This window comes from Colobus angolensis, unplaced genomic scaffold (assembly GCF_000951035.1).
Source record: "Colobus angolensis palliatus isolate OR3802 unplaced genomic scaffold, Cang.pa_1.0 Scaffold46, whole genome shotgun sequence".
Classification (NCBI taxonomy): domain Eukaryota; kingdom Metazoa; phylum Chordata; class Mammalia; order Primates; family Cercopithecidae; genus Colobus; species Colobus angolensis.
In genome coordinates, this window is record NW_012118043.1 from 10,888,978 (window position 1) to 10,901,681 (window position 12,704).

The window sequence follows — 12,704 nt, forward strand, 5'->3', positions numbered from 1 at the left end:
AGGCAGTCATTTATTTTTGCCTGTCTCATTCAGAGAGAGAGAGAGAGAGAGAGAGTGTGTGTGTGTGTGTGTGTGTATGATTTCTCAGTAATTGTGGGTGACAGCTGAACTCACAGATGTCAAAACAGGAGCTTGGAACTGAAAGTCAAGGACCCCGGTGACAATGAGCATTACGCTGAAAGTACAACAAATATGTCTCTTGGATGCCAAAGCACTTCCCAGGGTAAACACCTTAACTGTGGTCTCCAAAAGTAGATCCATGAGAGGGGATGACAGAATAACCCCTCAGACCTAGTCTAGATTAGTTACAGTTTGCTGGCAAATCTCAAGGGAGATGACTCTGATTCAAAGATCTCTATTTAATTCTCAGTTCTTATGAAGGAGGTAGACTGCAAGATATGGTACAATACAGCTTCTGAAGTGATCAGTTTACACAGGTAATTTTATCCAACTTCTGAAGATGATCATATTGGGAAGCCTGGTTTCAGGGGCTCAAGCCTGGCTAAAATAGTGGAATCTCTTAGGGTATCTAAGAGAATTTAGAAAAATTACCTTTAATATATTTTTCTTCTTACAAAAGGATAAGGTTAGTTGTAAGGAAAAATTTAAATACTACAGAAGTATAACATAGAAACAAAAGTCCCTATACAAAGTGACAATTACTAACAAATATCAACTGAGCACGAACTGAGTGCCAGCTACCAGGGATATAGCAGTGAATGTAACAGATAAAATTCCCTGTTCTCACAGAGGTTTCATTCTAGTGGTAGGAGTCAGGGGAGAAAAACAAACAGTAATTGAAATAATATATCAGGGGGTGGTGTTAGAGGGGAAAAAAACAATAAAAGGGGAAAGGGAATACCAAAGACTGTATGTGTGCATGCAATTTTTAGGGCAAAAAGGCCTCAGTGAAGTGATATTTTTAAGAAGACAGATGTGGCGATGGAATGAGTCCTGCAAGTATGGGATGGGGGCATTGTAGGAAGAGGGAACAGCAAATGGGATTATGTCTGGTATATTTAGAAAGAGGAGGGCTAGAGGAGGAACTGGAAACAATAATAATAGACAGCTCTTTCAAAGAGTCCTGGAGTGAAGAAGAGCAGATAAATGAGTGTTAACTCAAATGGTATGTTGGAGCACTAGGGGTCTGTTTGTTTTAAAGCTGGGAGAACTGCAGCATGTTTATCTGCTGAAGGAGTGATTGAGCAGAGGAGAAAAACTGATGACTGCAGGGGAGAAATGGGTCAATCTCTGCAGGAGTGTTTGTGAGTTGATGGGAGGGGATGGGATCTATTAATAAAGCCCAGTGTAGGCCTGGCCTTAGATAGGAGCTTGGGGATGGGGGCGGTGGCTCACGCCTGTAATCCTAGCACTTTGGGAGGCTGAGGTGGGCAGATCATGAGGTCAGGAGTTCAAGACCAGCCTGACCAACATGGTGAAACTCCATCTCTACTAAAAATACAAAAATGAGCCAGGCATTGTGGCATGTGCCTGTAGTCCCAGCTGCTCGGGAGGCTGAGGCAGGAGAATCGTGGGAGGCAGAGGTTGCAGTGAGCCGAGATAACGTCACTGCACATTAGCCTGGGCGACAGAGTGAGACTCCATCTCAAAAAAAAAAAAAATAAAAAAGGAAAAAGAAAAAAAGATAGGAGTTTGGATAGTTCATGTATAGAAATAATAGAAATAGAAGGAAAGGAAGAAGATATTTAGTACTGATATGGGTAGGAGATGGGTAAAGGTCTCTTCTCATTGCTTTAGTTTTCTCAGTAAAATAGGAAACAAGATTATTAGCTGAGGGTGAGGATGGGAAAGATGCTGGAAGTTAGAGGACAGGGAATAAGGCACCTGTAGAGGGGGGAAGTGAATGGACTAAGGAAAGGAAACACAGTAGGACTGCCAGACAGTACTAAAGACCCACTGGACGTTGGTGGTCATGAATTTAAAGCAAGACCACTCAGCATGGTTGTGTGATCTTCTCTAGCCAAGTTCAGCTGCACAAATAAAAGCTCAGAGTAGACAGACAACACAATTTAATCTGAGTTGGAGCTGTTCCAAGTGGGTACCAAGAAATGAGGGGATAACAAGGAAGCTGAGAGTATATTCAAGGAAATGATTTTAGTGACGAATTATGGCAGTGATTCTCAAGCATAATCATGCATCAGAATCACCCGGAGGGCTTGTTAAACCAAAAAGTGTTGAGCCCTACCCCCAGAGTTTCTGATTTACTAGGTCTGGATTGGGGCATGAGAATATGCATTTCTATCAAGTGCCCAGGTGATGTTAACACTATTAGTTGGGAATCATATTCTTAAAACCACTGACATAAACATAAGGCCAGAAAATGAACGAAGAAGGGCAAAGGAGAAACTCAGTAGAGATCAAGGAATTGAGAAGTTCCTGTATTGGATACCTTATCTATTGAACACTTGAACAGTGGCAACAGTAATATTGAAAAGTGTGTCACAAAGCCAGGAGATAAAACCTCCAAGAAATAAGTGACCTGGGGTGGTAGATGACTACAATCAGAAGGGGTAGTGGATAGCAGAGTCTAATGATATTAGTTCAAAGGTGGGGCGGGGCTGGTTTCAGGGAGGCAGCCAGGAGAATATTCTAGAGCAGCAATGAAATGCAAGAACACTTACTGCCCCCTCCAGGCCCAGTGGGATAGCGGGTGGGAATGAGAAAGAACAGAGCCACCATTTCACTGGCTACAGTATCCTTAGGAAGAGAGGAGTTTCAGTTATAATAGGAAGGGAAATGTTTAGAGAAGAGAGATGACATAGGAAACTTCGCTGGTGAATGATCATGAGTTCAGAGTGCAAGAGGACATGGTGAAAGGATTTCAGGAGTTGGGAGGGTTGGAAGTGGACTTAGGAGATATATAAGAGCAGGTGTGAGAAGGAAAGTGGGGTGGGGGATGGGGGGTGATCTGGATTCCTTGACTTCTGGTGGTGACTAATGTAAACAGGGATGAAGGCTGTATTAGATCAGTCCTGATGACCTTAACTCGGAGAGTGGTGGTGAAGCTGTGAGGGTTGGACAGGCCTGTGGGCTTAATGGAGCAAGTTGAGTTCTGGGAGCTCCTCTTCACTCCTGCCAAGGGTGGAATGGAGGCTGGGAGACGGCAGACTTATCAGGAACACCTAGATATGAGATTCACTTTCTACTTCTGGAGGAACATGAATAATATGGAGCATATGAAGCCCAGACTTTCTGTGTGCATAAAAATATATTAATAACAAAAAGGAATCATAATGGTACATCTTGCAATTTACATTTTTAACTTTATCTTGACCTTTCTACATCAGTACATATATATCTACCAGGCTCTTGTGAACATAGGTGGGGACATATTTGAGATACCTGATGTTAATCAGAAAGAATGGAGGTATTAATGCAAAGGGACGTGATGTCAGAAGCCACCAAAGGTGGAGGGGGATATTCAGGTTGGGCTCATTCCACAAATTCCTATTTGCCACCAGGCAGATCTGTTTACTTTTATTAATCTGCTTGGTGGTAATTGAGAGGAGGAGAGAATGGTTTCCTATTTCATTGCTAAGTGTCTTGATTTCTATCAAGTATTCCCAGCACTGAACCTAGGCACCATGAATACCTACAAAGCTAGGGAAGAACAAACATTTTCCCTCAGTGACATGACTGGCTAATGTTAATGAAGGCATGGATATAAACCTAGAAAGTAAAGAGAGAAAAGTGTTTATTAATGTTCCAGAAGGAACGTTTAACAAAGTTCCTAAAATGTGCTTTGCTAAAATGTTAAATTTATTTTCCTAACTATTCTGCATTCAAATATATATACAAAACTATACACTATACTATCTAAACATTGAGGAAACCTAAATGTTAGATCATTAACCTAGGAAGATCCTTTATTTACTCTGGAATGAAATTTCAAATACATATTCCTGCTCAGGGTTAGAAGAAAGCAAAGTAAGTTCCAGTAACAACAGAAATCGTGCCCACCTTCAAAGATTTCTCTCTCGGGCATCCAAAAATAAATAAAAAACAAACAATTGTACAAAAATAAATGGCCAGAAATATCCTTTTCCAACCCAAATCCATGAGGAGGAAGATGGCAACTTCTAAGAATGGGCAAAAGCACAATATATAGGTATTCCTTAAAGAGAAAATAAATGGTTACAAAATTTTCAAAATGTAAACAAAGAGCTCGTATATGGCGTACTGTAAGAAAGCCTGTGGGAACAATGGTGATCAAGAAAGCACTCTCTCCTCGAAATAGCTACAGCGTATTATCGAGGGATTTCTGCCCCGCAATAAAGTAAAACAATCTACACTCTCATGATGTCTTCCCCTCTTGCCAGGAAAGGTGACCGGACCCTTCCGAGGGTGCTGTCATTTTTTAGGTGTTAAAAGCTAGAGGAATTAAAAGACTTAGAGGTCTAGGTAAGATACTTGAGTCTTGCTGAGGCACTACCCTGAAGTCCGAGAAGGGCACCCTGAGGTCAGGTCTTCTTGTACCCATCCTTGAGAAGCAAAAAGCAGGGAAAGGGACAGTCCTCGGGCAAGGGAGCAGTTTCCATTTGAGAAGGAGACAAAGCAGGAGAGTGAAAATCCCCTCACTTGGTTATTCCTCCACTTATTTGTTTATTCATTCAAAAAATAGCTACTTAATGCTAAATAGAGGCCAACAGAGGCTAGTAGTCCAGATGTGGAAACTTAAAAAGAGAGATTCACACATCTTCTTCCATATTCTTATTTCAATATTTCATTTTCACCTCGGGTACATTTGAGAGCTTGAGATAACATTTTTGGAGGCTGAATGGAAAAAGAGAAGATTAGATGTGAATTAGGTTGTCAGGTAGACTGCCTGCTTAAATTCTGACTTGAAACTCCATAAAACCGATGGGAAAAGGTTACCATCCGAAAGACAGGTAGGCTTCTTACTCTCTATCCCTTATTGGTGTGGATTCTACTAACTTGGAATTCATAATAATACAAGCACAGCAGCCTGAAATTTCCCTTTATATTCTCTAGGAAGGAAAGTTCTGTTAGAACAATTTTTGTTGCCCTTTATTATCAAGATAAAACTATCACAGAGCTTAGGTTTGAGAGAAATAATGGATTCATGACATATCTATTTAGTCTCTTGCTGAATTCCCCTGGGACAAAAGGTGGAGTTTTGAAGCTAACAGTAAAATGTTAAGATTTGACAAAGCTAAGTGATGAGTGATAACAGTGCTTTTATATCATTCACCATACTTTTCTATTTGCTTAAAATGGGTTGACAAACCTCAGTCTATTGACCAAATCTGGCCCACTGCCTGTTTTTTTAAGTCTTAGAGCTAAGAATGGTTTACATTTTTAAAGCATTGGGTTGTTTGGCTGTTGGTTTGTCTTGTAAAGAGCAAATAAGACTACATGACAGAGACTCTAACCCATAAAGCCTAAAATATTTACTATCTTGCCCTTCACAGAAATGTTTGCCAATTCCTCACTTAAATTTTTCATAAGATTAAAAAAAAGACAAGTAGGAAGGGAACTGAGTCAAGGAAGAATGGTTTGTCTTCTTACATTAAGCATCTTCCTGAATTAAACATTTTATATTATCTGTCTCTTTAAATTAGCTTTTCATTAATTACTTTTTCAACTTCTATCAAGAAGAAATCTCATCAAATGTTATATTCTGTGATATTGAAACTTATTTAAAAGAATGGCAGGAGACAGTCTTTTAATAAGATTTTGATTTCAATCCATTACTTGTCAAAAAACTGGGGAGCACATTTAGAGCCCAGTGTGACATTTTAAGGTAGCTGTACCTAGATTGGGGGTCATGGGTGTTAGCCAGGGACACAGGACACGTGATACTCAGACATTTTCTACTTTATGCAGTCCATCTCTTTTTAGAGAATTTGTCTCCTTTTTGTCACAGAAGATAATGGGGGAAGAGGGTTGAGTAAAATTCAAAACACCGTATCACAGTGAGAGTTTCTGGTTATAATGGTTTTAAGACATTGGAATAGGTCATCAGAGAAAGTAGATGTTCTTCAATGGGCAGACAGGTTATTGTGAGGGAAAATAGCGAGATAATACCTTTAAATGTCTTAGTATGCCTTAGTTCACAATAACTAGTCACTTTTATGACATTATTATCATTTTGAAGTTGCTATGTAGGTATTTTCTTTCCTTTATAACAAACTATTAAGCATAACATTATTGCCTGTGTCCTGCAATGTGTCATGTGGGGAAAAAAACCACATGAAGGGATTTTTCTTACTTTTGTGATTGATTCCAAGTTTCTCCCCTAGTGTTGACCCAAAACTAAAGATATTACCACCTGTGAACCAACAAATGAGGAGATTCACACAAAGTAATTTCACAGAAATGCTCAGGGAACATCTGCAATATTTAGAACCAAATAATCACTTAGTAACCTTATTAAGTATGTATTGTTTTAAACTTTAGTGTTGCTAGTAACTAAAAAAGTCCACAGAAGAATAGCAGCCACAAAACATACAGATTAAGTATCCCTTATTTAAAATGCTCAGGACCAGTTTAGATTTAGAATTTTTTTTTGGATTTTGGAATATCTGCATATACATAATGAGATACCTTGGGGATGGGGCCCAAGTCTAAACATGAAATTTATTTGTTTCATATATACACAGAGCTTGAAGGTAATTTTACACAGTATTTTAAAGAATTTCGTATGTGAAACAAGGTTTTGACAGCGTTTTGACTGTGACCTGTCACAAGGTCAGATGCAGAATTTTCCACTTGTGGCATCATGTTGGTGCCCAAAAAGTTTCAAATTTTAGAGCACTTTGGATTTTGGATGCTCAACCTGTACCACGGAAAGAAAGATTCATCTGATTTTTTTCCCAGTTTTTCCCCTGCTCAAATGAAACTTGTAATGAGAAGCCTAATAAGTAACTTGTATTTTAACTTGGTCACATAAATGGCATCTCAAATATCCAATTAGTTTTTTAAAAAATTACTATGTAATATTTAAGAATATAAAAAGCATAAAGAATAACATGACAAAATACTTACGGATCTACTACCCAGATTATGAAGTAAAATATGACTAATACTATTCAGGTCCCCTGTATGCCCTTCCTCAGTTGCATTTCCCTTCCTCCAGGATTAACAATTAACACTGGATTTTGTGTATCCATGTATTTCTTCATACTTTTTGTAAAAATGTATATATCTCAAAATTATTCATATCCTTATTTTACCACTTGCTTTTGTCGATTTGGCTTTATGTCTGAATTCATACATGTTGATACATATAGCTCATTCATGTAGTAGGGGCAGTGCTTAACAAATATTCCATGTGCTTTTCTATGTTTCTCAGATTTTAGGTTGGGAATCGCTGGACTGTGAGCAGAAATGAAGTGTGTTCAAGTTTGGGACAAGGCAGTTAAAAGCATCACCCTTTGTTCCCCTCCTTCAGTGAACTCAAAAGCCACATATTCCAGATGAGTCAATGGGCAGCAGTGAGAACATGGAGCCTCCATCAGACTGGGTCCTTGAGTGAAGTAGAGCAGAGCCTCTTGCTAACCCATGTTGGACTTACAAAATGAACAAGGAATAATCTTGGTGCGCTACGACACACATATGTAAATAAAATGGGAAGATAACTGCCTTTCTGGGAGTATTCAAAAGCAGTACTTTCAGTAGGGGGATAGATTAAAAACTTTTGAAAATACTTCTATGATTCTAGATTGATATTTATTCTCAGGTGCCTGGAGAATCAAATCTTATCCTTTAGTCTTTACCTTCTTTGAAGGCCTACTGTTATGACAATGCTTTCAGAATGGTGTTCACATGTTTATAAACTGTTTCAAAAATTGTCAGTTTTGTCTCTACAAGTAGATTTTAAGATCTCTAAGAATCATATCTTCTCTTCTTTTGTACTCTACACTAACCTTACACAGGTCTACACAGGCATGTAACAACCGGTCTCTTGGTTGGCTGGGGAGGGTGAGGACTAATATTAAATGCCTACTTTGTGTAAGGAACCTTGCTTATGTTTCACACCAGCTATTTTGATCCTTATTTCTACCATAAAGATGAGGATATTAAAGGTAAGTAATTTTCCTTTGGTCACAGAGCTGGAAAGAAGATGAACGGTATGGGGAGGGTAGTAGAAACCAGCCTAAGTCTAAAGTCTGCTTTTTTCTTTTTTTATATATTATCCTGTATAATCTTTGCTTTTTACTGACTCTGAGCTGAGTGAGATCATTCCTAGAGCAGGGCAAGAGTTTTAGTAGAACAAAAAATGGCTAACAAAAAAGTTTTTCTTTATAAAATTTTCAAACACTAAAACATTTTTTAAAGAGTTCCTAGGACTCAAAATTGTTGGGGCTTACCTTGATCACCTCTGGAGTCTGCTGAATCAAAACTGCTGAAGTAGTATCTTTGGCTTTATCACCAACAGGACTTCTACAGACTGATAAATTGGCCTGGGAGGAAGTTGTCAAGGTTTCCTGTAGAATTTGCATCATTTCCTTCTCTTGTGATAGGCTCCCTCTGCTTGATTTGCATTCAACTAGTTCTTGAGCAAAATCTTCAATGCTTTCCAGAATTCGCAGTAAGAGGGCTCGATCCTCTTCCTCTATTTTGTGTCCATTGGTTTCAATAATCCTTGTTAGACAGGAAGGCGAGACTTTTTCTATGGGTGAAGAGACTTTAGATTTAGGCTCAACATCTACAAGGGTCTGACCAGTCAACTGACTGTGACTATTTAAAGAATTAGAGTTTTTACCCTTTGCAAGTGGCTCTCTTAGAGAGTTCTCCATCTTCTGTGAAAAAGATTCCAAATCCATTAACAATTTATCTATCTCTTCTTGGCTACTGGAATTTGTAAAATCTCTCTGGTCTCCCTCTTCAACTTTAGAAACTTTTGATTTACAGCCTTCCTTAGGTAGATGAACAAATGATTTCTCAAATATCTTACCAATTTCATTTTGCATTGAGGCGGGGCATTTTTTAAGATGAGTAGCATGTTCTGGAAATTCTGCTCTATGTTCATGTATCTTTAATAACTCATGACTAGGTCCATTCTCTGTCTTTTGTCCTTGATCTAATGCTTTCTTTCCATCTGACTCTTCTTCGATATAAAGAGTTTCCATTAAGTCACTAGAAGAAACATTTTCTAAAGGGTTCATGGTTAATGACTGTGCTTGAACCCGGACAGCTTGTAGAGTTCTAGGATCATTTACCTCTAAGTTATATAAGGAATTTGTGGAGTTGTTTGGAATGGATTGTACAGTGTCCATCTTCCTAGAATTAGGCTTGTCATCTTGCAATTCAATAGTTTGAAATTGTCCACAGTCAGAAGCTGAGAGCTGGACAACATCTTCATATTTAGGGGGTTGTTCAGTGCCAAACACTGGAGAGAAGGGAGTCAGTTGTAAGCTAGGCAGATTACTGATCAGTTCTGTTAAATCTAGAGCCTCATTATTCCCAGACTGCATGAATTCAAATGGTAACTTTTTCAGATAGGATGCTAACCTGGTCATTACATTCATATAGACAGTTTCAGAACTAGAAAATGTATCATTACCACTTCCTTCATTGATGCTACTCCCTGACTTTTTCTTTATGCATTGTTTTATGATGTCTGTGCATTTTTTTAAATCCTCAGAGCATTTCAATAAGATGTCCAAGCACATCTTTATGTCTGTCCCAGAAGAAAAATTATCTATTTTATGTTTTTCCAAAATCTGAGTAACCAAGTCTTCTTCAGAGAAGTTTTGAAGAAACATGGACGTCAGGTTCGTATCAAGTGAGTTTCTATGAGATAAAGGTTTTTCCTCAACTGAAGAACTCCTCAGTAAACCAAAGGATGGGGCGTTCCCATCATTGTTATAATGGCCACAAAGCAAGTCCAAATCAACTGACCTCCTATTAAATGAGTCAGACTTAACTTTCCTTCCCTTTCTGTAAGTTGCATGGTTAGAGTTTTTGAGTTTTTCAAGGGAAAATTCTTTTATTTTCCCACTGGCAAAACTGATTGCCTCTCCTGCAATGTCCTTTAAGTTGCAGGTATTCTGAAATGTAGATCCTCTCTTAACCCTGGGTATGCCTGTGAAGGCCTGTTGGGGATAGTCTCCTTCAGTCGAGCAAAGCCCATTTTCGTGGGGTAGAAACATAGAGTTCAGATCTGCATTTTTGAACTGAGACACAGGGATGTGCAAGAGGTCTGCACAAACACTATGGTGTACCACAATGCAGTCAACTCCATGTGTGAAGGTGTGGCAGGTTCCAGTGCAATAATGTATAGCTTGTTCAAAACGCCGGTCTATAACCACACTGCTGTAGTGGTTCACAGTACTAACCACAAGTCTGTAAGTTGCTGCCATAATATCAAATCCACTTACTGGTGGGACTTGGAACTTTCTAGAACTTGTTTCATGAAAATTCTCCTAAATGACAATTAGCTGAAAATATATTTAATAACAATGTTCAGTGGTTTCTTCCAAATATAATGGCTTTTCCCATGAAGGGAAATCATTTATATTTGAGGTTTGGTAACTATCAGGATACAGTAGCTGCTGCACATGTGTGCTTGTACTGGCAAATTTAATAATTTAATAATTGTGCTTTTTAATTTTATTTAGTAATATGATACTGCAGAATTATTTTGATGAAAGAATATCCTCTTTTAGTTCAACAGTTCCATAGCATGGAAGTTTGCTGTCATAAATTTACTATCATAAATCTTAGTTGGTAGCAGAGAAGTATTGTGATAACTGAGTCCTCCAAGGGTTTAAATGATCCATTTTTCTGTGAATGACAGAGAAACCTGTAATAAAAAAGAAAATAATTAAAAAGAAATGTTATTTTTAACGCTGGAACTTTTAATTTCCTCTTTCTTTGCATCCCATATGCAGTTAACCACCAAGCCTTATTATCTGCAATATCCCTTACAGCTGATATTCAACTCATGCCTTTGTTTCATCACACCTTATACTCCTTATTGCCTAGAGTAATATTACCTCAACTCTACCTTGTCACATCTACCTCTGAGATGAATTTCTTATTGCACGCTCCTTGCCACCTTATATGACACTAAGCTTAGATTTACATGGCATTGTCATCCCTCACAGCTTAAGAATTCACATTTCTGATCTTCTCATGGATCACAGCAAGTCTACCTCTTTTTGACTCACTTTTAAGTCCTTCAACACCTGTTCCCATCCATCTATAATGATATTTTCTACTATGTCCCCGCACCAACCTTTCACTTCCATCAACCTAGTCTTCTCAGAGACTACCAACACCTAGTACCTGTTCTTGAGTCTCAAATTTCCTCTATCCTTAGAAATTATTCTCCCATCATCTTCTCTTTGCTTACTGAGAGAAAAAACAAGTTTCATTACTGATCTTGATCCCATCTCCCAGATCCTGCCCCATGCGGATATCTCTCTCTCTGCATCAAGTGGACAGAATTGACTTAATCATTCTCTTTAAAAAAAAAAAAACAAAAAAACGGCTTTTAAAATATACTATAGTTGCTTTCCAAGAAGGTTCTGTCAATGTATTTATTCAGTCAACAAATACTGGCTACCTACTGTGTGTACCAGGCTCTTTGTATACACTAGGATAAAGCAGGAAATAAAACACGGGGGAAAAACCCAATATACAAGTTAAACATATAAACTTACATGGTGGCATGTGTTGGGGAGAAAAACAATGCAGGGCAAGGGTTTAGAAATGCTGGGAGGGTTCTGTTTTATAAAGGGTTGTCAGAGAAGACCTCACTGACATCTGAAGAGCAGAGACCTGAAAGACTAGAGGAAGCAGGCCAAGAAGGTATTATGAGGTAAATCCTCCAGGGCAGAATAACGGCAAGTACAAAGGCCCTGGAGTGGAGCATGTGTGATTCACTAAAAGAATGGCAAAGAGACCAAAGTGGGTGGAGCAGAGAAAGCAAGGGGACAATGGGAGATGACATGGCCTGCAGTCCCAGCTACTTGGGAGGCTGGGGCAGGAAAATTTCTTGAACCCAGGAGGTGGAGGCTGCAGTGAGCTGAGATCATGCCACTGTACTCCAGCCTGGGTGACACAGCAAGACTCCATGTCAAAAAATAAATAAATACATACATACATAAATAAAAATAAGTAAATAAATAAAAATCTGATGAACCTTTCATGAGTCATCTTACTGAGAAAGAAAAAGGGGATAGGGCAAGACTTAAAAGAATGAATCACGAATTTAGGTTTTTGAGTATGTTTTGAAAGGACATCAACAGCAGAAAATCAAACCTCAAGGGGTGGCACCAACTACAAATGAGAAATTTACAGTCTAAAATAATTTGAGTTTAAAAAAAATGCCAAAGCATCAAAGATTACTTTCCCTGCTATTTATTTCAGACCTATGGGTGTCAAATTCTGCCTTTTTATTCAGCCCATAATTCAACTGATGCCCAGTTAACCGGATGGAATCTTAGACATGGAATCTAATCCACTATTTTCAATCAGAGATCCAACCTAACTCAGAAGCACCATGCTATCCTGCATCTAAGAGACAGTTAGGCTGCATGGGTTTGATTCCCAATCCTGCCAGTGTGGCCTAATATAAGCTGGTTAACCTTGTCAATCTGTTTCAACAGCAAAATGGAGAGAATAATAACAACCATCTCATGAAGATTAAGTTAACATATGTTAGATGCTTACAATACCTGAGACTCAGGAAATGCACAATAAATGTTATT

General features: G+C 38.5%; 1 protein-coding gene across 1 annotated transcript in view; it reads right to left on the minus strand.

The window, feature by feature from the left end:
- Positions 1–10,794, minus strand: part of PPP2R3A (protein phosphatase 2, regulatory subunit B'', alpha) — a 168,010-nt gene extending 157,216 nt beyond the window's left edge. The window contains exon 1 of the mRNA XM_011958174.1: positions 8,355–10,794. Coding sequence (XP_011813564.1) covers positions 8,355–10,349 — 1,995 coding nt within the window. The 5' untranslated portion in view covers positions 10,350–10,794. The remainder of the gene's footprint in view (positions 1–8,354) is intronic.
- Positions 10,795–12,704: the final 1,910 nt, after the last annotated feature.